Genomic DNA, 26,832 nt, shown 5'->3' with positions numbered 1-26,832 from the left:
GCACTGCATCTCAATGCTAGAGGTGTTCGATCCCGGGCTGTATCACAACCGGCCATGATCGAGAGTCCCATAGGGCGACTCACAATTGGCCCAGCATCGTCTGGCCTAGGAGAGGGTTTGGAGTAGATTGATGAGGAAAAAAATATAATTTTATCAATTTTAGAATAAGGCTGTAAGGTAACAATGTGTAAAAAGGGAAGGGGTCTGAATACTTCCCAAATGCACCGTACACACATAAACAAACAGATTAACAACTATTATATCAAGGGTGAAATGCATGTCCATGTCAACATGTCTGAGCCTGTCCCAGTACAATGTCAACCACACAAACACCAGAAACCACACACACTCACACACTTTACCCCAGAGCGTATAAGCAAGAGCTTTTAGTGCTACATAAGAAATGCTTTTACTTGAGGCTGTATGGGCCAGATTATTGTTCAGCTGCCGTAGAGTATGTACTGTACCCAATGAGATCAGATTTAACCATTGGAGATCTGAGTCCCCTCGCGTGACGGTAGTTCCAATCCAGTGACTATTCTTTATCTATGGAAAATCAATCCCTCCTCATCATATAGAGATGTTCATAGAGAAGCCCTCTGGTTGGACTGATGCATGACTCCTAATGGCATGATTGACGGTTCAATGAGGAAAACCAATATGTCTCGTCCTCAGTTTGTCCCAGCTCATCTGAAATGACCGTTGACAGATACAGCACTGGGTAGTCGTATACTGTTCTGCCACTAACATGAGTCACTATAGTACAGACGTAGGATCTTAATTTGAACACTCAAGTTTTTTATTTATTTAACTAGTCAGTTAAGAACAAATTCTTATTTACAATGACGGCCTACTGTTGCAGGACAACTTTCCTGCCATGCAGGAAATGTACAACTTGTAGTGTGTTTGAGGTTTAGAAAGGCTTCTGGAGTTTACCACTTTGACATTTCAGACTTGAATTTCCCTTATGAGAAATGTATCAGCCCCTACAAAAATGTCCAGTAATCATAATCCACATAATTCACACTTCCTGTTGCTGCAGGATTATTTTCCTGCTGTAGCAAACTGGTGCAAATGAATATCCTTCATCTGTACAAACTCACTAGGAGAAATACCCTGACCGCTACTATGGTTTCCGTCTGACGATGCGTTTGAAAACTGAACATGATTACGATGACGATTACAATTGCATTACTTTGTTGGTTATAGCGAGCAAAGACGACCGTCACCATCAATCATAGTTTAAAACGTTTTTAATGTTCCACCATTGCCCCACACATACCAAGGGTGTAAGAGTGTTGTAAAACATTACTCAGAACCACATCAATACAACGATGATAGATGGATAGATATTACTGGTAAGTTCACGTGACTGGTTAATGATATTACTGTTGATGGCCAACATGTTATTTTCCCACCTAGGTTTTCCCTAAGAGGCTGGTGTCTTTCTCCACATGGATCGACCACACCCGCTGGGCACGGAACACATGGGCCATGGCAGCAATCTTCATCCTCACCATGGCCGACATTGTGGACATGGTGAGAAATCGCTAGTCCAGTAGAAGAAATCACAACACTGGCTTTCTGGTGTTGGAATGATGCAGTAGCATGCCAACACACAAGCCTTCTCATAAAGCTGGGTTTGACTTAAGGTTCTATTTTTGGTATTGACTTGCACGCATACCGTCCATATGCAACAGCACGCGTTGCAGTTAAATGTTTTACATTCATAATAAAGCAACAAGATGGGAGTGAAACCAAGGGGTCCATGTAAGCTTGGAGGAAGCACTAGAAATCGATCTTGCTTTGACATTTGGCCTCTATCCCCTCTCTATCCACGCCGTGTAGCTGAGCTGTCCCCGTCCCTCTGGAAACGCCACAATGGCTCCTCCTTCCTCTGTTGTCCAATCCGGGGCAGAGGGCTGTCTGGACAACCCTAAGTACTACAGCTACATCGCCGTGCTGGCACTCATGGCGACCACCATGCTGGTACAGGTCAGCCACATGGTCAAGGTCACACTCATGCTCCTCATCACCATAGCGACGGGCATCGTCAACATCTACAGCTGGAGGGACATATTTGACCGCTACGATATGGCCCGCTTCCAGGACTACAGGTGGATGTGGTTGTGGTGTTATAGGCTGTAGAACAGGTGTGGGGGGTGGTCATCAGTTTATGGATGTGCGGTCATCATTTCGTTTCAATTAGTAAAACTGGAATTGGAATTTCAGTTGACTGAATTTAAATGAAATTGACTGCAACTCTTGAGTGTCATGTTTAGTGTGATTATTGTTGTTCTGTAAACAATGTGAGCATGCTTGTGATTTCTGATGATCTCTGTGCTCTGTTTTTTAGGTCTTACCTGGTTCCCTCCAAATATGCCATGACTATCATGATCTTCATCATGATGATCAGCTTCTACTACTTTTCTCGACATGTAAGCTACCACGGCAGAAGTCGACTAGTTATATACCTTCCAAGTCGTCACCACCTTCTCTATTCTCCACATGTTCTGCTTCTCCTCCTTTCTTGTTGACCTCTCCATCTCTATTTGAACCTCTTTCCTGTCTCCTGCCACCATGTCCCTGACTTTAGGTGGAGAAGCTAGCACGTACTCTGTTCTTGTGGAAGATTGAGGTCCATGAGCAGAAGGAGAAGGTGTATGAGATGAGGCGCTGGAACGAGGCGCTGGTCACTAACATGCTGCCAGAGCACGTAGCACGCCACTTCCTGGGCTCCAAGAAAAGGGATGAGGTGAGACAACTTCACTACTGTACATACAGTACCTGGTTCCCCCTTCATGTCATCCAAAAAGTTATACTTTTCAGTCATCTGTCCATAGAACATTCTTCCAAGAGTCTTGATGATCTTCCAGGTATGTTTCGGCAAACTTTAGTCAACTTTTTGGACGACATGGGTCTTATTATGTCTGGCAAAAACCAAGCACTGCATTCTACAGTAAGAACCTCATACCAACGGTCAAGCATGGTGGTGGTAGTGTGATGGTTTGGGGACGTATCCAATTTGTTTTGTTATTTGTAAACTCAGGTTTCCTTAATCTAATATTAGGTTTTGGTTGAAGATCTGATAACATTCAGTATAAAGAATATGCAAACATTTTGAAAAACCCAGGGCTCAAAATTGAAAATTTTCATTGGTGGCACTGAAAATATATTTTTTAATCGATTGAAATATAGCCTACTGTATGTTGGGCCTTGAAGTATGCTAGCTACTTCTGAAGCACATGTTGTGCCCTTGAAACTAATATGGTAACCTTTAAATGCATTTAGGAGTATATGCGACCAAAATTGTCACACTTTATAGCCCTGACCGTAGCTACCATGTAGCTACAATGTAAATACGAGGGCTTTTTAACGGAATTTTGGATGAAAGTTATTAGTCAGCCAAATAGACATGTTCACTGTTCTACCCGTTCTAATAGCAAAACAATTAGAATACATGTACAAAACACGAGTCTACACTGAGTGTACAAAACATTAGGAACCCCTTCCTAATATTGAGTTGCACCCCCTTTTTGCCTCAGAACAGCCTGGATTCTACAAGGTGTCGAAAGTGTTCCACAGATGCTGGCCCAAGTTGACTCCAATGCTTCTATCACTTGTTTTTCAACAGGACAATGACTCAACACACCTCCAGGCTCATCAAATAGCCCTTACACAGCCTGGAGGTGTGTTGGGTCATTGTCCTGTTGAAAAACAAGTGATAGTACCACTAAGCGCAACCCAGATGGGATGACGTACCGCTGCAGAATTCTGGGGTAGCCATGCTGGTTAAGTGTGCCTTGAATTCTAAATAAATCACTGACAGTGTCACCAGAAAAGCACCCCCACACCTCCTCTTCCATGCCTCAAGGTGGGAACCACACATGAGCAGATCATCCGTTCACCTACTCGGCATCTCACAAAGACACGGCGGCTGGAGTCAAAAATCTAATTTGAAGTCCTCAGACCAAAGGACAGATTTGCACCGGTCTAAATGTCAATTTCTCGTGTTTCTTGGCCCAAGCAAATCTCTTTTTATTATTGTTGTCTTTTAGTAATAGTTTCTTTGCAGCAATTGGACCATGGAGGCCTGATTCACACAGTCTCCTCTGAACAGTTGATGTTGAGATGTGTCTGTTACATTTATTTTGGCTAGTTTGAGAAACCAATGCCTCAGAAGTCCTCAACTGGCAGCTTCATTAAATAGTACCCGCAAAACACCAGTCTCAACGTCAACAGTAAAGAGGTGACTCCAGGATGCTGGCCTTCTAGAGTTCCTCTGTCCAGTGTATGTGTTCTTCTGCCCATCTTAATCTTTTCTTTTTTATTGGCAAGTCTGAGATATGGCTTTTTTTTTGCAACTTTGCCTAGAAGGCCAGCATCCCGGAGTCGCCTCTTCACTGTTGACGCTGAGACTGGTGTTTTGCGGGCACTATTTAATGAAGCTGCCAGTTGAGGACTTGTGAGGCGTCTGTTTCTCAAACTAGACACTGATGTACTTGTCCTCTTGCTCAGTTTTGCACCGGGGCCTCCCACTCTTTCGGTTAGAGGCCGTTTATGCTGTTCTGTGAAGGAAGTAGTACACAGCGTTGTACGAGATCTTCAGTTTTTTTGCAATTTCTCGCATGGAATAGCCTTAATTTCTCAGAACAAGAATAGACTGATGAGTTTCAGAATAAAGTTATTTGTTTCTGGCCATTTTGAGCCTGTAATCAAACCCACAAATGCTGATGCTTCAGATACTCAACTACTCTAACGAAGGCCAGTTTTATTGCTTCTTTAATCAGGACAACAGTTTGCAGCTGTGCTAACATAATTGCAAAAGGGTTTTCTAATGATAAATTAACCTTTTAAAATTATAAACTTGGATTAGCTAACACAACATGCCATTGGAACACAGGAGTGATGGTTGCTGATAATGGGCCTCTGTACGCCTATGTAGATGATAGAAAAAAATGCCGTTTCCAGCTACAATAGTCATTTACAACATTAATAATGTCTACACTGATTTCTGATCAATTTGATGTTATTTTAGTGGACAAAAAGATTGCTTTTCTTTCAAAAACAAGGACATTTCTAAGTGACCCAAACTTTGAATGGTAGTGTGTATATATATGTATATATATATATATGTGTATATATATGTGTGTATGTATGTATGTATATATGTATATATATATGTATGTATGTATGTATGTATATATGTATATATATACAGTGCCTTGCGAAAGTATTCGGCCCCCTTGAACTTTGCGACCTTTTGCCACATTTCAGGCTTCAAACATAAAGATATAAAACTGTATATTTTTGTGAAGAATCAACAACAAGTGGGACACAATCATGAAGTGGAACGACATTTATTGGATATTTCAAACTTTTTTAACAAATCAAAAACTGAAAAATTGGGCGTGCAAAATTATTCAGCCCCTTTACTTTCAGTGCAGCAAACTCTCTCCAGAAGTTCAGTGAGGATCTCTGAATGATCCAATGTTGACCTAAATGACTAATGATGATAAATACAATCCACCTGTGTGTAATCAAGTCTCCGTATAAATGCACCTGCACTGTGATAGTCTCAGGGGTCTGTTAAAAGCGCAGAGAGCATCATGAAGAACAAGGAACACACCAGGCAGGTCCGAGATACTGTTGTGAAGAAGTTTAAAGCCGGATTTGGATACAAAAAGATTTCCCAAGCTTTAAACATCCCAAGGAGCACTGTGCAAGCGATAATATTGAAATGGAAGGAGTATCAGACCACTGCAAATCTACCAAGACCTGGCCGTCCCTCTAAACTTTCAGCTCATACAAGGAGAAGACTGATCAGAGATGCAGCCAAGAGGCCCATGATCACTCTGGATGAACTGCAGAGATCTACAGCTGAGGTGGGAGACTCTGTCCATAGGACAACAATCAGTCGTATATTGCACAAATCTGGCCTTTATGGAAGAGTGGCAAGAAGAAAGCCATTTCTTAAAGATATCCATAAAAAGTGTTGTTTAAAGTTTGCCACAAGCCACCTGGGAGACACACCAAACATGTGGAAGAAGGTGCTCTGGTCAGATGAAACCAAAATTGAACTTTTTGGCAACAATGCAAAACGTTATGTTTGGCGTAAAAGCAACACAGCTGAACACACCATCCCCACTGTCAAACATGGTGGTGGCAGCATCATGGTTTGGGCCTGCTTTTCTTCAGCAGGGACAGGGAAGATGGTTAAAATTGATGGGAAGATGGGTGGAGCCAAATACAGGACCATTCTGGAAGAAAACCTGATGGAGTCTGCAAAAGACCTGAGACTGGGACGGAGATTTGTCTTCCAACAAGACAATGATCCAAAACATAAAGCAAAATCTACAATGGAATGGTTCAAAAATAAACATATCCAGGTGTTAGAATGGCCAAGTCAAAGTCCAGACCTGAATCCAATCGAGAATCTGTGGAAAGAACTGAAAACTGCTGTTCACAAATGCTCTCCATCCAAACTCACTGAGTTCGAGCTGTTTCGCAAGGAGGAATGGGAAAAAAATGTCAGTCTCTCGATGTGCAAAACTGATAGAGACATACCCCAAGCGACTTACAGCTGTAATCGCAGCAAAAGGTGGCGCTACAAAGTATTAACTTAAGGGGGCTGAATAATTTTGCACGCCCAATTTTTCAGTTTTTGATTTGTTAAAAAAGTTTGAAATATCCAATAAATGTCGTTCCACTTCATGATTGTGTCCCACTTGTTGTTGATTCGTCACAAAAAAAATACAGTTTTATATCTTTATGTTTGAAGCCTGAAATGTGGCAAAAGGTCGCAAAGTTCAAGGGGGCCGAATACTTTCGCAAGGCACTGTATATATATATATTTCTTTTTTTACGGATATGACAGTTCTTTAATTGTCATGACGGTCTTCATCCATAACCATCGTTTATATGGTAATTGTGCCAGCCCTAGTAAATACATATGTTTTAAGGCAGTCAATGTGAAGTGGGACCAATACATGTATAGTTGAGAAAGAGGTATCAGCCATGGTCACTGTGTGCGGTGATGTTACCATGTTATCACAGTGGTAAGGTTTGTTCAGCTGTTGCAAAGTTTACACCTGGAGTTATGCTCTTGACTTATCTATGTCTGTACATCTGTTAATCTGAAATATATATATATATACCCCTTCCAGGAGCTGTACAGCCAGTCATATGATGAGATTGGGGTGATGTTCGCCTCCATCCCCAACTTCTCGGACTTCTACACAGAGGAGAGCATCAACAATGGGGGGATTGAGTGCCTCAGGTTCCTCAACGAAATCATCTCCGATTTTGACAGCGTAAGAAGCTCATGAATGCATCATTTCCACTTGTGACTTGTAACAGTCATGCAAATGTTGAAACTAGCTTGCTATGACAATGGAAGTACTGTATGTTATTGCTCCCTATTCCTGAGGCATGTATAGGAATTAAAGATGCTGCCTAATACTTTGAGACTTGACCTTTCAACCCGTGACCTTTAACCTCTGACAGCTCCTGGACGAGTCTCAGTTCCGCTGCATCACCAAAATCAAAACCATTGGCAGCACCTACATGGCAGCGTCAGGAGTCACTCCCGACGTCAGCAACGGCTACGCCTGTCTGAAGGTTAGCTCATTACCATGGTCATCAGCCACTGGGTCTGGGTCAGAGGCTTAATCTAGCCGTGTATGACATAATCATGTGAACTCCTATATCTAAACAGCAGAATTCCAGATGAACTCAGTCTTGGGCATCTTATACTGTTTGTGGTAGCAGGTCAGAAATGTGATCAAGAGCTTTGGGACTGATCTTTTACAGAGGATATGTTAATTTTATGGGTGATGATGATCGTAGTGGTGGTGATGATCAAATTAATTCACTTGAAACTTGATGATGAAGATGGTTATGGTAGAGGGCTCTGTTGTGCAGAAAGAGGAGCTGACTGACAGAGAGCGCTGGCAGCATTTGGCAGATCTGGCTGACTTTGCTCTGGCCATGAAGGTCTCGCTCATGAACATCAACTACCAGTCCTTCAACAACTTTATGCTACGCATAGGTCAGTGCTAACTTTTCAGCCATATATTTTAAAGTGAAAGAAGAATGGAGAGTGTGTCCTAGTTTTGTACAGCATGCATATCATGTATCCCATACTTCCTCCTCTCCTCAGGTTTGAATAAAGGGGGGGTTCTGGCAGGAGTGATTGGTGCCCGGAAGCCTCACTATGACATCTGGGGAAACACTGTGAATGTGGCCAGTCGCATGGAGTCCACAGGGGTCATGGGTAACATCCAGGTAAGGCCTCTCCATAACAGGGTGCGACGAGATGCAGGATGGGATAACTATTGAGGTGACAACCAAACAATCAGTTATAGCTGTAGCGCATTGGCCCGTAAGGTCGTTGATGTACCTGATTTCTGGTGAGGACTGAGCAGGAGCACTTGATAGCCTACAATGATTGATACATTGCAGTCGCCTGCAAGATCTCGAAACCACATACAGCAATCTGATACCTGACTGCGCAGTCGATGATGTGGCATGCAATCATTGGTTGACTGCAATGTAGTCGGCCTGGAATTGTTGTTTCCCAGATGGCTATAATAACACAAGAATAATCCTACTTTGTTTGATTACTATTTAGATCTTGGGGTTTGACATCAGGGAATAGTTTTAAGTGGATTACCAAATCTGGGTAGAAAACACATGTTGGATGGATTCATCACCTACAATTTGATGTGATTCTACTGCCCCCAGGTGGTGGAAGATTGCTACCACATCTTGAAGGAGTACGGATTCCGTTTTGTGAGGAGGGGACCTATCTTTGTGAAGGGGAAAGGAGAGCTGCTTACCTACTTTCTGAAGGGTAGAGAAAAACAGGGCTCCTTCATCAACGGCTCCTCAGTCACCCTGCCACACCAAGTGGTGGACAACTCCTGACCTGCGTGTCAATGCTCACAGAAACACACACGCATAATCAGAAATATACATTGTAATGTATAAGTGAGATCTGAATTCATGCTTATACCAACACTCTTTCAGAATTGCAAAGTATGTCAGAGGATATGGACATCTTGCAAAGAAAGAAGATTTGTCCCGCCTCCCCCTCCCCCACCCTGCCTGTTCAAATACTTTTTTTGCAAACTACAAAGCTTTTGAAAATAGTGCTCAGCTATTCTCACTACAGACTTATGAACACATATCACACTACTGTATAGTCACACATAGTTACACACAGTCTTAGACAAACACTCTTATTCAGAAACACAGTCTGACAAACACACATTCATGTACTCACTGCAATGCCATCCTTACGACGCGCTCAAGCCAGATGCATCATGGCTGTTGGACTAAATGCCTCATTTTGAATACTTTCCCCCTTTTACAAAATACTTTATATTTGGAAAATAATGGATTTCATTGTGTTTGTTACAGTATCTCCAAACTGCTTGGAGATGGCGATGACCTGAGATAAGATGGTAGAGGTGTGTGTGTGTGTGTGTGTGTGCGCTGAATAAGCCTGCAGTGAAAGTATTCTTTCTCACTTTTTTCTGATCCGGAATCAAGTAACATGACATGCCCTTTTTCTGTTAGCTATGAATTTGGAACACATGCCTTCTATGTTCTCCCCCCCCCCCCCCCCCCCCCCCCCCCCCTTTGTTTACATTGGCATACATCACTTCTTTACGGCATCTGAGTCTATGCTGACAGTGGGCACAGAACCCAGGTGTGAGTCCTCAGGTGTGAAATTGGCGACAGGTTGAATGTTTTTGTGTTTTTTTGGAGGCATTGCAGGTGTGCGCATGCACGTTGACAAGCAAGAGTGATTCATGGTATTTTAGAGTTTGTGGTCACCAGGTCTTTGTGAGTAGCTGACACCTGTGGTCATGGGTATTCCGGTGGGTAGAAATGCAGTGCCCTGAAAAAAGTATTTGCCCCCTTTAGGATTTTCTCTGTTTTTACATGTTTTTGATACTGAATTAGCAGATCTTCAACTAAAACCTAATATTAGATAAAGGGAACATGAGTTTACAAAAAATAGATATATTTTATTTATGTATTAACAACGTTATGCAACACCCAATTCCCCTGTGTGAAAAAGGTATTGCCCCCTTACACTCAATAACTGGTTGTGCCACCTTTAGCTGCAATGTCTGCAACCAAATGCTTCCTCTAGTTGTGGATCAGTCTCTCACGTCGCTGTGGAAGAATTTTGGCCCACTCTTGCATGCAGAACTTCTTTAACTCAGCGACATTTGTGGGTTTTCAAGCATGAACTGCTCCTTTCATGTCCTGCCACAACATCTCAATTGGGATTAGGTCTGGACTTTGACTAGGCCATTCCAAAACTTCAATTTTGTTGCTTTTTAGTCATTTTAAAGTAGACTTGACTTTTGGATTAAAGTAGACTTACGTTTGCCAAAAAACACCTGGAAGATCATCAAGGCTCTTTGGAAGAATGTTCTATGAACAGATGAGTCAAGTGTATAACTTTTTGGAAGACATGGGTCCCATTATGCCTGACGAAAAACCAAACACTGCATTCCACGGTAAGAACCTTGTACCAATAGTCAAGCATGGTGGTGGTAGTCTGATGGTTTGGGGATGCTTTGCTGCCTCAGGACCTGGATGACTTGCCTTAATAGAAGGAACCATATATTATGATCTGTATCAAATAAAAGGTTATTGGTCACATACACATATTTAGCAGATGTTATTGTGGGTGTAGCAAAATGCTTGCTGTATCAGTGAATTCTACAGGAGAATGTCAGGCTTTCTGTGAGCTGAAGCGCAGCTGGGTCATGCAGCAAGACAATAATCCAAAACACACAATCAATGGCTAAAAAGCAACAAATTTGAAGTTTTGGAATGGCCTAGACAAAGTCCAGACCTAATCCCAATTGAGATGTTGTGGCAGGACTTGAAATGAGCAGTTCATGCTTGAAAACCCACAAATGTCGCTGAGTTAAAGCAGCTCTGCATAGAAGAGTGGGCCAAAATTCCTCCACAGCAACGTGAGAGACTGAGCAACAACTAAAGCGTTTGATTGGAGTCATTGCAGCTAAAGGTGCCACAAACAGTTATTGAGTGTAAGGGGAAATTACTTTTTTCACATGAGCATTGGGTGTTGCATAACTATGTTTCTGAAATCAATTAAATAGGTATGTAATTGTTGTGTTATTTGTTCACTCAGGTCCCCTTTATCTAATATTAGATTTTGGTTGAAGATCTGATAATATTCAGCATTTTTTTTTTTTTTTAAAGTAGAGAATTGAGGGGGCAAATTCCTTTTCCACAGCACTGTATGTTTGTTTGTTTGTGTGTATGTAAGGTGGATATGTGGACAGTATTGCAGGTGCGGCTGAGTTTCTTTTGCTCGTATTGTGTCCCCGTCAGTGTCTTTTCTCTGAAATTGGATGGAAGTGCAATAGTTTATTCTTCTACAACCCTCTGTCCTCGCTTGCCCCTTACACAAATGAAAACATTCCTGGCCCTTTTAATATTTTTATAACTAAGTTTAATTAATGCTGAGATTCTATTTACAGTGAAGGGATAAAGGACTAATGAGTCTAAGTTGTACATACAGTTTACTGTTTATTAATTTAATTTATTGCAGTTGTCAGGGACAGATTTCTTTTTTTTAAAACCAATGTAAAAGTGCCAATGTTGAAGGAATGGCTTTGTTCCCTGTACATGTGGCCAAAATGCAGGTCTTTGCTGTTTCTCGATTTGTATTTTAAAGAACCTCAGGCTTGGGAATAAAATGGCACTTTGAATGGTCTGTAAACTATCTGTGTTTGAGTTGAAAGATAAGTTATTAATGTATTTCGTTTAAATGATTTGTCATTTTCAAGTGTATTGATAAAAAAAACGAAATTAAACCATGGTCCCTAATACTTTCTTTATTTAGTGTGTTTTGAGTAGGTATGTTGTCTCCTCTCTGGATAGCATAAAGTTGTTGTATATGTTGAGAGTGTGACATCCAATCCATTTCATGCAGAAGTTGCAGAACCTAATGAACACAATATGTTGAAAAGACGTTTCAACCAATTTTGCTTGTTGAGAAGAGATCCCCCTTTTTGATGTAGCTTGAAAAAAAACAAAGGGGAAACCTGCAATTGCAACTTCCAGTTTTAGACTTTTAAATGAATGATATATAATATAGGTTAAAAAAAATATATACATACCCATTGACCTTAGGTCAATTGTCGTACCCCACACAAACTGAAAATATAAACTCTAAACAATGTAATTTGAAACAAATGCTGTATAGCCTCAATTTAGTTAATTCTATAATTTTGACGTCATGCATCCATAGCTCTTGTCTATGAATTTGAGAGTGGTTGCATTTGGTTACAGCAGGACGGTCACTGTTATTGTTAGAACTGCAGATTCACCCTTTTATCGTAAACAAGTTGTCATTTTCCCAATAGAAAATGAATCAAAATATAAAAAGGTATATTAACTTGTGAAGCAAACAAAGTTCAGTATGAACTTCAAGTGGGTCAAAAATGGACTACCCGGAAGGTAGTGTCGGAATTTCCGGTGACGTCATTGCGTCTCAATATCCATAATGAATCTGCAGCTGAGTGGAGAGCAACAATAACAAGAGAAGCTCCGCGATAAAAACGAGTTATTGTCTCGTCTCTGACACCTTTGCCAGCATTCTGTCACCAACGCCCTTGGCGAATTAACTCTGGCCTCCGCTTCCTCCGACTCGGAAACCGGCGGAGTGTCGCCGCCACCGCGGAAGAAATACCGAGCTTCGGTGGTGGAGGGAGCAGGGGAGCTTGGGGCTGCAATTGGGTCAGCGGCCCTGTCTACAGTTGTGGGGATTTTAACTTTTCCCAATTCACCCGTTGCTCCTGTCATTCGATTAAATCCGCACAGTGTAGCCCACATCTACATTAATAACATGCAGGCCAACGGGGCAGGACAGGGTCAAGATTCGGAGCTGTCCTGCCTAAACAACAGTGCGCAAAACGGAGAGCCTTCCTCCGCCGGGGGAGCTCACACTAACGTTAATGGACTATCCACAACAAACAATGGGAACTCTGTCAGTAACAACGTCGGTATCCCAGCCCCAGCAGCATCCAACAACGCCGTGTCTTCGGATGCAAACTCCGTGAAAAAGAAGAAGCGTCTCTCTCAGTCAGAGGAAGATGTCATTAGACTTATAGGGCAACATTTACACGATTTAGGACTTAAGTAAGTAACGTTCGCTAACTTCCTAGCTAGCTGTCAGCTGATGCTAAATCGTGTCCTTCATAATAAGCGCGAATAAAGCAAGTCGTCATGTTGACAGCGACTAGTTCGGTGAGATAAACAGAGTTTTGTAGAGGTCACATTGAATACAGCACGGGTCCTTTAGAAAATTGATGAAGGGAGAAAGATGGCCCACTATTGCACAGTTTAACTGGTCTTGGTAGGACGCTGTCTACCGTTAACTGTTACTTTGGGGTCCAGAAATGGGACTTCATGAAATGACAAGAACATGGGAGTTTTCTCGTTACGTAGCCTAACACCTCCCTCATCAGCCATATGCAGACTTTTTATATATATATACAGTATATAGGACCAAAAAAAGCCAATACCGATTAATCGGACGATTTATGTATATATATATATATATGTGTGTGTATGTATGTATGTAATAATGACAATTACAACAATACTGAATGAGCAATGAACACTTATTTTAACTTAATATAATACACAAATAAAATCAATTTAGTCTCCAATAAAAAATGAAACATGTTAAAGTTGGTTTAAATTATGCAAAAACAGTGTTGGAGAAGAAAGTAAAAGTGCAATATGTGCCATGTAAAAAGCTAGCGTCTAAGTTCCTTGCTCAGAACATGAGAACATATGAAAGCTGCTGGTTTCTTTTAACATGAGTATTCAATATTCCCAGTTAAGATGATTTAGGTTGTAGTTATTATAGGACTATTTCTCTCTATACCATTTGTATTTCATAAAACTTTGACTATTGGATGTTCTTATAGACGCTATAGTATTGCCAGCCTAATCTCGGGAGTTGATAGGCTTGAAGTCATAAACAGTGCTGTGATTCAAGCATTGCGAAGAGCTGCTGGCAAATGCAGGAAAGTGCTGTTTGAATGAATGCTTATGAGCCTGCTGCTGCCTACCACTGCCCAGTCAGACTGCTCTATCAAATATCAAATCATAGACTTAATTCTAATATAATAAACACACAGAAATACGAGCCTTAGGTCATTAATATGGTCAAATCCGGAGACTATCATTTCGAAAACAAAATGTTTATTCTTTCAGTGAAAAATGGAACGGTTCTGTATTTTATCGAACGGGTGGCAACCCTAAGTCTAAATATTGCTGTTACATTGCACAACCTTCAATGTTAGGTCATAATTATGTAAAGTTCTGGCAAATTAATTATGGTCTTTGTTGGGAAGAAATGGTCTTCACACAGTTCGCAACGAGCCAGGCGACCCAACTGCTGCATATACCGACTCTGCTTACACTGAACGCAAGAGAAGTGACACAATTTCAGGCACCGCATTGATTATATGCAATGCAGGACAAGCTAGTTAAACTGGTAATATCATCAACCATGTGTAGTCAACTAGTGATTATGTTAAGATTGATTGTTTTTTATCAGATAAGTTTAATGCTAGCTAGCACCTTACCATGGCTCCTTGCTGCCTGCACTCGTGTAACAGGTGGTCAGCCTGCCACGCAGTCTCCTCGTGGATTGCAATATAATCAGCCATAATCGGCGTCCAAAAATGCAGATTACTGATTGTTATGAAAACTTGAAATCGGCCCTAATTAATCACTCATTCCAGTTAATCGGTCGACATCTAATATATATATATATATATATATACATTTTTTTAAGTGTATTTAAAAATATGCTTACAATAACATTACTCTTGCGAGTTGTTAAGACCATGGAAACTGGAAAATCTTGTCCAGAATACATTGAGAATGTTTGGTTTCTTGATAGTATTTGCATGTCAGTCAAGCCACAAGATCACGTGAAATCAATCTGTTTTCATGAAGAGTTTTGAAAATTGAACGGTCATCATATTTGCCTCCAACTTTAAAGATATGTCTACATATTTGATACAGCACAAGTCTAATTGTTTAGGACTTTGGCAAGTCATTGATGAAGATACAATGATCACCCTATCAGGCATTGTACTTGACCAAGTAATAAGTTAGTAGACATGATTCAAATTCATTATTTCTTTATTGTTGAATTCCTCTACATAAAAAAATGCTATTTGACATTTGAAAATACTTTGTATTTTTCCTTTGCACATGCTTCCCCTTTCCCTCTCATCTACAGTCAGACAGTGGACCTGTTGATGCAGGAGTCTGGCTGCAGACTGGAGCATTCCTCGGCCACGAAGTTCTGCAACCATGTGGTGGAAGGAGAGTGGGACAAGGTGATGAAACCATTTGAGATGTTTTTATTTTTTAAGTCATCTAACTTTAGAGGTACACAAAACATCTATTCTGCATGTTGACTTATTTTTTTCATTCCTCAAACGTTTTAAACAACAATTTCGCTTATTAAGTTGAAATGTACAGTAGTTAGAAAACAGAAAATAACCAGTGTCTATTTTTTGGGTTTGAATATAGGCTGAAAGTGACCTGAGTGAGCTGAAAGCATTGATGCATTCTCCAAGTGCTATTGTGGTAAGCCCAACAGTGTTACAGTTAGTGCTGAGTGATTGGTGTGTTTTGAGGTCGGTTTCGGTTCGATTATATATAAAATAAAATAATCACTGTTTTCAATTATTGTTTTTAACATTAAATGCACTATGCATTATGTGGGTTGAATGCTGTAACAACACAGAGAATAATAAAAAATAATTTTAAAAAGTCCCATGATGGTAAGGACTGCCCATTACTGCTTATCACTTATTAACCATAATCTATTCACATTTAATAAAATATTTCAGTTTTTCTGTATGTTACATTTGTTTTAGGCCTATTTGATGGCAATAATTTAATTCAACGTCATCTCTGTAGAGCTGATGCTTATGCTGTCTGACAAAATCACTATTTTAGTGGTTCTTTGCAGTAAATAAGGCATACTTTTATGACTGCTGAATACCAACTACCAATCTTAGATGATGTATTTTCAGGTATCGATACCTCACGAAGCAACTGCTCTCTATCCCTCTTGATTGCACGTTCTCTCTCTTGTTTGTCATTGTAGGTAATTACCATGTGTTCTGCACAAAACTATGTAGAATATTGGCCTGTTGGAAACTCCCTACTACATTGCGCAGTTGGGCTTGATCTGATTTATCTCTAGAGAAACTGCGCATTGCGCTCACAGAAAAAACCTGAACTGACATCTTTCAATTAGTTGTTTAAAAAGCAAAAAATGACCAACATTTCGGTTAATCACTCAGCACTAGCTACAGTTGAATGCGGACAAGAGTAAAAGAGTAGGATGTGTAGGCTACATTTTCCTCACAGACAACCGTTTTGATATGTTTTAAGATGTATGTGCTTAACTCATAATGCACTCATATTTGTACATAATCCTTTCCTCCCCTGCCCGTCTTATTTTTTCCTCTATAGCGGATGAAGTTCCTGCTCCTGCAGCAGAAGTACCTGGAGTATCTGGAGGATGCCAAGGTCCTGGAGGCGCTGCAGGTCCTGAGAGCTGAGCTCACTCCCCTCAAGTACAACACAGAGCGTATCCACATCCTGAGCGGGTAGCTACCTCTGATCACAGTCCTAATGCCCTACCCCACCCTAAAGGAATAGCCTAGATCACAGAGCTAAGCCCCTTTTAAAATTGAAACCGCTGTCACTTGTAGTTCCTTTTAAAACGGCGTTGATCCATGTCCATTGCAATGTGTGACAACTAACTATTCCATCAGTGAGGAGTGTTTGTGTTGGAGTACAGCCAATCCTCGTTCAGTATGGTCGATGGTATGGGATTTGATTATAGACACATTTTTCACTCCCCTTTGAATTTTAGCTGATTTTGACTGAATAATGGGATTCCCTGTCTGTCTTCGCGGTGCTGGGGGTGAGTCCTGCAGGGCAGCCTAATGCTGATGACATCTATTTCCAAGGTACCTGATGTGCAGCCATGCAGAGGACCTGAGAGCAAAGGCAGAGTGGGAGGGTAAAGGCACTGCCTCCCGCACTAAACTCCTGGACAAGTTACAGAGTGAGTGCCATCTTACACGCACACACCCACACATACACATCTCACACACACATCCCACACATACACATCTCACACACACATCCCACACATACACATCTCACACACACATCCCACACATACACATCTCACACACCCACACATACACATCTCACACACACATCCCACCCACACACGTCTCTCACACACACACCCACGCATACACATACACACCCACATATACACACCCACACATACACATCTCACACACACACACATACCACATCCTCACATTCAGCCTACCCCCCAGTTTTGTTTAAGATGAGTACACCTTTATTATCAAATGAATTCCTCTTGTTGGGTTCTGAGAATATGAAATATACTTATTATGTCACTGAGGGAGAGAGGGAAATGTATAACGTATACATTCTGTCCGGATATGTTATTGTTAGCCATCAGGGATCCTATGGGAGGAGAAAAGACAGTCTGGTATGAGTCGAAATGACACCCGTGAGTGAGTGAGCACTTTGGGATAGAGGTCAGGTCGAATGAAGTGAGGAAGAACAGATATCACTACGGTTCTGTCTAGCAACAGAGATGCATTGGCTGGTCAGGTGTGTAGGAGGAGACTCAGCCTAGGAGAAAAGGTTAAATATCAGTGCTTGTGTGAATCTGTCTTTTGTCTTATGCAGCTGTATCGGCCCAATGGGTGAATAAACTTGGTTTCAGCTTTATTAAGCGTCCGTGAGTTTTCATAGGTTCATGTGGAACCTAAAACTCCAGCTTTGACACAGAATTGCTGGTCTTTAAACACAGATATTTTGTTCCTCTTCTTTTCCGAGTGACATTTTAAGGATAGAATCTCTTTTAAACAATTTATCTCTCTCCCTCTCTCTTTGTTCCCCTCATTCCAATCTTATCACACTGTGCCTCATTCCCTCCCGTCTCCTGTCCTGCAGCGTACCTGCCTCCCTCTGTGATGCTGCCTCCGCGCCGGCTGCAGACCCTGCTGAGGCAGGCTGTGGAGCTGCAGAGAGAGCGCTGCCTCTACCACAACACCAAGCTGGACAGTGGCCTGGACTCTGTGTCCCTCCTCCTGGACCACACCTGCAGCCGGTAAGGCGCTTCATTCTATACTCTGGCCGTCAAAATTGCCTTGCCTTGGTCCTCAGCTGTAGTTGTCATGGTCTTACTTCCCAGTAATAGTTTGTCTTGCTTCTATTGTGGTTGTTATGTCACAAGATTTTATGTGACGATTGTATGGATTCACACGCCATTAACTAACGTTAGTTTTCTGACGTTCACATTTCCTAATGGAAGTGAAGTGCTTCATTTAAACCGATGCAAAAACCTTAGCGCATTGCCACTATCTGCCCTGGATTAAAAAATGTTTATTAGCTACCCACGCTAGCAGGGTAGAACGTTCAGGGTGATAAGGTCTATTCCTGGAATTAACAAAAACCTTATTATCTCCTATATGTCCTCTCTCCATGACGTCTGAGTGTTGTTATCTACAGGAAACAGTTCCCTTGTTACACCCAGCAGATCCTAACCGAACACTGCAATGAAGTGTGGTTCTGCAAGTTCTCCAATGACGGCACCAAACTCGCCACGGGATCCAAAGACACCACAGTCATCGTGTGGCATGTCAACACAGTAGGAGCCTTTCTCATTACAGACGAACCATGATCATGCTGATAAGTGTATCAGGTTTTAGTAAATAAGAGAGGGGGGTTTCAAAGGGGTGGCGGAGGCGGGAAGATGTGAACTTTGGGGGAAATGATTAGCTGAGGTGATAACTGTGCTGCTGATTGACAGGAGAGTCACCAGTTGAAACTGATGAAGACTCTTGAGGGCCACGCCTACGGTGTCTCATACCTGGCCTGGAGCCCTGATGACACTTACTTGATTGCCTGTGGCCCCGATGACTGCTCAGAGCTGTGGCTGTGGAACGTACAGGTAACGTTGGATTGACTTTTTTTTATCCAGAATGCTTGTTGTTGGAAAGATCAAAAGTCCTCTACAAAGTCCTATTCCTCAATGATTGTGTTGTGGAAGTCATCTCTAATTTACCCACATCTTACTCTCACCAGGATGGAAATGGTAGTTGTTATTGTCATGTTATTACTAGGCATTAAAAAAAAGGTTAAAGGTAGTTTTTTTTTAAAGTCCTCCCTGCTCACTCACCCATGTCTCTTGTCATTGGCCAGACGGGTGAGTTGCGGACAAAGATGAGCCAATCACACGAGGACAGTCTGACCAGTGTGGCCTGGAATCCAGACGGCAAGCGCTTCGTCACCGGAGGCCAGAGGGGCCAGTTCTACCAGTGTGTGAGTGTCTTCCATCAGGATATGACCTGTCTGTCCCAGCATAAGGGCAGATTGAGCTATTGTGTGTGTTGGACTAATCAGTGCATTGAGGTTGATATAACCTTATCCCCAGGATCTGGATGGTAACCTGCTGGACTCGTGGGAAGGAGTAAGAGTTCAGTGCCTGTGGTGCCTGGGTGACACTCGGACCGTCCTGGCATCAGACACACACCAGCGTATCCGTGGTTACAACTTTGAGGACCTTACGGACAGAAACATGTAAGTTAGTCCATTCCGTTGTCATATCGAATCACCTGGCCCATCCTGTGCTTATGCAAGTTCTGTCATTTTAATTTGTCTGTTTGTGCTGCCATTCCACAGAGTCCAGGAGGACCATCCAATCATGTCTTTCACAGTTTCAAAGAACGGGAGGTTAGCTCTGCTGAATGTGGCCACTCAGGTGAGTGGTTTGGCTTTTCTTGGGGGGGGGGGGGGGTTCGGATTATGTCGAGCTGTCAGAGAGTGCACCGGTCAATATACTGTCTGTCTTGTAGGGTGTGCACCTGTGGGACCTACATGACCGGGTGCTGGTGAGGAAGTATCAGGGCGTGACACAGGGCTTCTACACCATCCACTCCTGCTTTGGAGGACACAACGAAGACTTCATCGCCAGTGGGAGTGAGGGTAAGGCCACGTCCCCTTCTAGTCGATCTCATCTGAGTCCAAATTATGCTTTGACATTACTTTCAGTACTATTTATAAACCTGTCAGTATAACAACACTAACTCACTCACACGTCAGGGCAGTTTATTAGCTCATGCAACGGAAAACGTTTGCAAAGGAAAATGAACGTTTTTTTTTTTTGGAAGGCCAGGTAGTCCCTCCCTGTTTCAGCCTGTTTTCTTCCATTTGTTGCCTAATGAACATGGCCCAGGAAAAGGTAGAGGAGAATATGTAACACTCGCATGGTCTGGTTTATGCTGTGTGTCCATCTACAGATCACAAAGTGTACATCTGGCACAGGCGCAGTGAGCTGCCCATCGCAGAGTTGACAGGTCATACACGTACAGTGAACTGTGTTAGCTGGAATCCTGTAGTGCCCGGTCTCCTGGCCAGCGCCTCAGACGACGGCACCGTTCGAATCTGGGGGCCCGCCCCTTTCCTTGATGTCCAGGACGCTGAGGGGCTAAACGGTACAGATTTATTTGACTGGTCATCATACTTTAACTAGTGGTCTAGAGCCCTCTTTATATCTGCCATTTTTATTTTACCTTTATTTAACTAGGCAAGTCAGTTAAGAACAAATTCTTATTTTCAATGACGGCCTAGGAACAGTGGGTTAACTGCCTGTTCAGGGGCAGAACGACAGATTTGTACCTCGGGGATTTGAACTTGCAACCTTTCGATTACCAGTCCAACACTCTAACCACCCTATGTTTTTAGGTTCAGTGTCTATTATTACCATAGCCTCTACACTGTAATTATGAGACAAAATGTGGTGTAAAAGACCATTTGTAGGTTTTTAAGTCTATTGTGTGGGGGTGGACCAAGAAGAAAAAGTAATATATATGCAAATGCTCTGCTATAATGAACTCTACGTATTGCATTGTTGGGAGATTTAGAAAGCCAATAGTCAATCAATCAACAATGTAAAAAATATATTTATGTTTAACTTACAATATGTAGATCCTATAGGATTAGACGGGTTCAGATTTTATGTGAGCAGCACAGAAATCATGAGGGCGGTTTACGGCGATAGGTGGGATGGACTGAGAGTAGCTGAGGTGTGGTTTTAAAAGCTCATGTTCTATAATAGTTATGACTGACAACGCAAGGTATAAGTACTATTCTATATACAGTGCCTTGCGAAAGTATTCGGCCCCCTTGAACTTTGCGACCTTTTGCCACATTTCAGGCTTCAAACATAAAGATATAAAACTGTATTTTTTTGTGAAGAATCAACAACAAGTGGGACACAATCATGAAGTGGAACGACATTTATTGGATATTTCAAACTTTTTTAACAAATCAAAAACTGAAAAATTGGGCGTGCAAAATTATTCAGCCCCCTTAAGTTAATACTTTGTAGCGCCACCTTTTGCTGCGATTACAGCTGTAAGTCGCTTGGGGTATGTCTCTATCAGTTTTGCACATCGAGAGACTGAAATTTTTTCCAATTCCTCCTTGCAAAACAGCTCGAGCTCAGTGAGGTTGGATGGAGAGCATTTGTGAACAGCAGTTTTCAGTTCTTTCCACAGATTCTCGATTGGATTCAGGTCTGGACTTTGACTTGGCCATTCTAACACCTGGATATGTTTATTTTTGAACCATTCCATTGTAGATTTTGCTTTATGTTTTGGATCATTGTCTTGTTGGAAGACAAATCTCCGTCCCAGTCTCAGGTCTTTTGCAGACTCCATCAGGTTTTCTTCCAGAATGGTCCTGTATTTGGCTCCATCCATCTTCCCATCAATTTTAACCATCTTCCCTGTCCCTGCTGAAGAAAAGCAGGCCCAAACCATGATGCTGCCACCACCATGTTTGACAGTGGGGATGGTGTGTTCAGGGTGATGAGCTGTGTTGCTTTTACGCCAAACATAACGTTTTGCATTGTTGCCAAAAAGTTCAATTTTGGTTTCATCTGACCAGAGCACCTTCTTTCACATGTTTGGTGTGTCTCCCAGGTGGCTTGTGGCAAACTTTAAACGACACTTTTTATGGATATCTTTAAGAAATGGCTTTCTTCTCGCCACTCTTCCATAAAGGCCAGATTTGTGCAATATACGACTGATTGTTGTCCTATGGACAGAGTCTCCCACCTCAGCTGTAGATCTCTGCAGTTCATCCAGAGTGATCATGGGCCTCTTGGCTGCATCTCTGATCAGTCTTCTCCTTGTATGAGCTGAAAGTTTAGAGGGACGGCCAGGTCTTGGTAGATTTGCAGTGGTCTGATACTCCTTCCATTTCAATATTATCGCTTGCACAGTGCTCCTTGGGATGTTTAAAGCTTGGGAAATCTTTTTTTATCCAAATCCGGCTTTAAACTTCTTCACAACAGTATCTCGGACCTGCCTGGTGTGTTCCTTGTTCTTCATGATGCTCTCTGCGCTTTTGACGGACCTCTGAGACTATCACAGTGCAGGTGCATTTATACGGAGACTTGATTACACACAGGTGGATTGTATTTATCATCATTAGTCATTTAGGTCAACATTGGATCATTCAGAGATCCTCACTGGACTTCTGGAGAGAGTTTGCTGAATAATTTTGCACGCCCAATTTTTCAGTTTTTGATTTGTTAAAAAAGTTTGAAATATCCAATAAATGTCGTTCCACTTCATGATTGTGTTGTTGTTGTTGTTGATTCTTCACAAAAAAATACAGTTTTATATCTTTATGTTTGAAGCCTGAAATGTGGCAAAAGGTCGCAAAGTTCAAGGGGGCCGAATACTTTCGCAAGGCACTGTAGATGTAATGTATATAAAACATATCAAATTATTTTATTCTTGCCATGTAACTACTGTAAAAAAATATATATGTTTGTAAAATGTGTGTAGACTGCATGTAACAACAAAATAAAAAAAAACTGTAAAAACAAAGTTTATTTTTGTAGTCCGAAGAAGGGGATGGGCATAAATACATGTTTAAAAAATAAACAATAAATGAAAATGCTCTTCTGTTTCTCTCTCTCCATGAAAGAATGTTGTAGCATGGACAGCTGATGGTGACCTTGGAGCAGAAGACACTACTTCTCAAATCCAGGAGAACAACACTAGACTCTAACAAATGAAGCAGAGAAACTATTGCATTTTGACAGCTGCTTTCTGGAGGTTTGGCCCTGGGGCTGTGCTCCGGCGGCAGGTGATAACGCCACACACACACGGAGCTGTCAGACAAATCACAGAAATTAACCGATTACCCAGCAGCCACCTTGACTGTGACATCCCACCTCCTCTTACCTGTCTCCCACCTCTTACCTGTGTGGCTCACAGTGTCTGATGTCTGCACCTCCTGTGTTCAGCCAGGCCCCATCCTCTTTTGTCTCGGAGCTAACCCCAGGACTGCCACCTTTCACCTGCCTCGTTGAGAGTTTATTATTTATTATTGATAATATAATTTATTGTCATGATTAGTACGTTGATATATATAGAGCGGGCTGTAGTGGTGGAGAGTGATAAGGGTATATATAGTGCTGTGAAACTATTTGCTCCCTTTCTAATGGTCTCCTTTTGCTTATTTTTGATACTGAATGCTATCAGATCTTCAACCAAAACTGAATATTAGATCAAGGGAACATGAGTGAATAAATAACACAACCGTTACATATTTATTTTCATAAACAAAGTTGTGCAACACCCCTGTTTGAAAAAGTAATTGCCCACTTACACTCAGTAGCTGGTTGTGCCACCTTGACCTAGAATGACTCGAACCAAACGTTTCCTGTCGTTGTTAATTAGTCTCATGTCACTGTGGAGTAATTTTGGCCCACTCTTCCATGCAGAACTGCTTTAACTCAGTGACATTTGTGGGTTTTCAAGCATGAAATGCTTAGTTTCAAATCCTGCCACAACATCTCAATTGGGATAAGGTCTGGACTTTGACTAGGCCATTCCAAAACTTCAAATTTGTTGCTTTTTAGCCATTTTCATGTAGGCTTGATTGTGTGTTTTGGATCATGTCTTGCTGCATGGCCCAGCTGGGTTTCCGCTTCAGCTCACGGAGGGATAGCCTGACATTCTCCTGTAGAATTCTGATACAGAGCGGAATTCACGGTTTGTTCTATTAAGGCAAGTCACACAGGTCCTGAGGCAGCAAAGCATCCCCAAACCATCACACTACCACCATCATGCTTAAGGTTTTTATTGTGGAATGCAGTGTTTGGTTTTCGTCAGGTGTTATTGGACCCATGTCTTCATAAAAGTTATACTTTTGAAAAGTCTGTCCATATAACATTCTTCCTAGAGTCTTGAGGATAATCAAGGTACTTTGTTGGCAAACTTGAGTCAACTTTTTGGATGAGAAGGGTCCCATTATGTCCTGCGAAACCAAACACTGCATTCCACAGTAAGAAACTCATACCAACGGTCAAGCATGGTGGTGGTAGTGTGATGGGTTGGGGATGCTTTGCTGCCTCAGGATCTAGACGACTTCCCTTAATAGAAGGAACCATGAATTCTGCTCTATCAGATAATTCTACTGGTGAATATCAGCCATTGGTCTGTGAGCTGAAGCTGAAGAGCAGCTGGGTCATGCAGCAAGGCAATGATCCGAAACACACAATCAAGTCTACATGAAAATGGTTAAAAAGTAACAAATTTGACGTTTTGGAATGGATTAGTCAAAGTCCAGACTTAATCCCAATTGAGATGACACGAGCAGTTCATGCTTGAAACCCCCCAAAATGTTCTGCGTACAAGAGTGGGTGAAAATTCCTCCACAGCGATGTGAGACTGATCAACAACTACAGGAAGCATTTGGGTGCAGTCATTGCAGCTAAAGGTGGCACAACCAGTTATGGAGTGTAAGGGGGCAATTGCTTTTTAACACAGGGGAATACTTTGTTAATAGAGTTTTCTTGTAAACTCGGGTTCCCTTCATCTAATATTAGGTTTTGGTTGAAGATTTGATAACATTCACTATCAAAAATATGCAAAAATCCAAAAGGGGGCAAATGCTTTTCACAGCACTGTATATCTATGTTGTTCTTCCAATAGGAAAGTCATTTTTTTATTGGTTTATTCATTGCTGCCTCTAATAAACGTCTCAACGTATATGAGATTGTGGTTTTCACACGCTGGAAATATTTACGTTTTTTTTTTTTTTACCTCAAACTTTTAGCAATTTTTAAATGATAGGACTTACAGGCATTTTAACTGAATCGGATGGATATAAAATCCACAAATCTAAGTGAATCTTGGAGGTGCTTGTATGGTTATGATGATTACGTTTGTTTAGTGTTTTTTTAACACAGTAAAATATCATTTTAAATTGGATGTAGCTTTGTTTCCCCGAATTGGTGGGATGGTGAGATTGATGTGCATGTTGCTTAGGCCTCACTGCTGCCAGAAGAAACCATTTTGACCACCTGTGGTTCACAGCTAAATAGCATTTGATTATATGGTGGCTATACTCTTACTCTTCAGTCTCCTTGCTAGACCTAGTGAAGCACGTGCTGAGGCTAACTTTCTAATGGGAACGTTTAGGAGGTTATAGTTGTGGAGAGGTTAGGTAGTGGGGGAAGGACTTGCTTAAACTTGCTGTTTGAACTGGGTTGTATCAGCAATGGGGTTGACTGGGTTTTCCTTGACTTTGATCTCATTTATGTGTCCACCATTGTGCTGTTTTCATTTTACCTCCATTTCCCTCTTCTCTCCTTGCCTCTCACTTGTTCCCTTCTCTCCTATCCCTCGTCTTTAGCGCTTACGATTTTGGCGTATCCACTTTTTTCTCTAGCTGTGGTGAAATTAGCATTTATTTGCTCCTTGGTTTGTTTTTCATTGTCCTGATTTGTTATGTGTTCATTACAGGCTGACAATTTTTTTTCTTTGTGAATTTTGTTACTATCGTTTTCTGTATCACTTCATCTCATATTCCCTGTACTATCATTGGCCTCTTCAACCATTTCATTTTCCATAAATTAATTTATTTGACCACAATTAATCATGTATGTGTAATGCATTTGTACACAAGCGTATCAGATAATTATGAACATGTACAAATTGTTCCTTTTGGACAGTCAAGCAAAATAAGCTTTTCTGATATAGTATGCGCTTTATATCTGTATATGTTATGGCATGTATAATGAGATAGTGCAAGAACAGCATATAGGCTCAGCATTTTTCCGCGACACAGATCTCCCCTGCCCACAGGTCATTACAGCCACCACCAGCTTGTTCTGTTACAGAAAACCGATAGATATAAAATAATATGTAGACACACGCCTCAGTACAGATCAAACAGTAAAACAATCACAGATGTGGTGTTCTAGGTTCAGCTTATGCAAGTTTTTGTTCTTTTGAGACTTACCTTATTTTGGGGCTTATTTCCCACTCCTTGCTGTAAACGCTTGGCGAGGTGAGAAGCCATCATTAGGTTTGTTTGTTAGCGGCCAGGTTCGGAAGAATCCATTTTGCATTTAAATGTGTTATTACAAAAAGTGATTGTACTGTTATGTAATGTCGTGTAGAAGATATGTATGTATATTTTCAATAAAGCATTCAGGGTTTTAAGACCGTGAGTGACGTTAATGATTAGCAGCTTACGAAACACAGCCACAGAAATTATTATATTCTCAGAACATGCGTAAATCTCCCCAGGTTTCACTTTGCATTAGCCCTACCTCAATACGGGTTGATACAATCTCACAAGAAAAAG

The 26,832-nt window shown here is 41.5% G+C and overlaps 2 protein-coding genes across 4 annotated transcripts in view; both read left to right on the top strand.

Moving 5' to 3' along the window:
* LOC139394954 (adenylate cyclase type 3-like) overlaps positions 1-11,797 on the top strand; it is a 30,644-nt gene extending 18,847 nt beyond the window's left edge. The window contains exons 12-20 of the mRNA XM_071142836.1: positions 1,423-1,539; positions 1,849-2,117; positions 2,357-2,438; positions 2,597-2,755; positions 7,167-7,313; positions 7,507-7,620; positions 7,924-8,050; positions 8,162-8,286; positions 8,746-11,797. Coding sequence (XP_070998937.1) covers positions 1,423-1,539; positions 1,849-2,117; positions 2,357-2,438; positions 2,597-2,755; positions 7,167-7,313; positions 7,507-7,620; positions 7,924-8,050; positions 8,162-8,286; positions 8,746-8,928 — 1,323 coding nt within the window. The 3' untranslated portion in view covers positions 8,929-11,797. The remainder of the gene's footprint in view (positions 1-1,422; positions 1,540-1,848; positions 2,118-2,356; positions 2,439-2,596; positions 2,756-7,166; positions 7,314-7,506; positions 7,621-7,923; positions 8,051-8,161; positions 8,287-8,745) is intronic.
* Positions 11,798-12,527: 730 nt separating this feature from the next.
* LOC139394902 (WD repeat-containing protein 26-like) lies at positions 12,528-26,689 on the top strand. 3 transcript variants are annotated; one of them, XM_071142833.1, is made up of 14 exons: positions 12,528-13,197; positions 15,323-15,422; positions 15,619-15,675; positions 16,573-16,709; positions 17,076-17,173; positions 18,109-18,265; positions 18,667-18,805; positions 18,968-19,108; positions 19,360-19,479; positions 19,592-19,737; positions 19,840-19,918; positions 20,013-20,142; positions 20,457-20,651; positions 23,158-26,689. In XM_071142833.1, the coding sequence occupies exons 1-14, from the start codon at positions 12,905-12,907 to the stop codon at positions 23,178-23,180; spliced, it is 1,815 nt and encodes a 604-aa protein (XP_070998934.1). In that variant the 5' UTR covers positions 12,528-12,904; the 3' UTR covers positions 23,181-26,689. The 3 variants fall into 3 exon arrangements, with proteins under 3 accessions (XP_070998934.1, XP_070998933.1, XP_070998935.1); XM_071142832.1 differs by having other exon boundaries at positions 12,562-13,197; positions 23,168-23,478; XM_071142834.1 differs by having other exon boundaries at positions 12,666-12,795; positions 23,168-23,478.
* The last annotated feature ends 143 nt before the right edge of the window (positions 26,690-26,832 follow it).

Source organism: Oncorhynchus clarkii, chromosome 3 (genome assembly GCF_045791955.1).
Source record: "Oncorhynchus clarkii lewisi isolate Uvic-CL-2024 chromosome 3, UVic_Ocla_1.0, whole genome shotgun sequence".
Classification (NCBI taxonomy): Eukaryota; Metazoa; Chordata; class Actinopteri; order Salmoniformes; family Salmonidae; genus Oncorhynchus; species Oncorhynchus clarkii.
This window is presented reverse-complemented; position numbering and strand designations above follow the sequence as displayed.

What these genes read in the sequence shown, in the direction of transcription:
- LOC139394902 (XM_071142832.1), top strand. Translation starts at nt 12,905, where the DNA reads ATGCAGGCCAACGGGGCAGGACAGGGTCAAGATTCGGAGCTGTCCTGC. An exon ending in TTACACGATTTAGGACTTAA is followed by an intron (nt 13,198 to 15,322) that starts GTAAGTAACGTT and finishes TCTCATCTACAG; the next exon opens with TCAGACAGTGGACCTGTTGA. An exon ending in TGCTGAATGTGGCCACTCAG is followed by an intron (nt 19,919 to 20,012) that starts GTGAGTGGTTTG and finishes TCTGTCTTGTAG; the next exon opens with GGTGTGCACCTGTGGGACCT.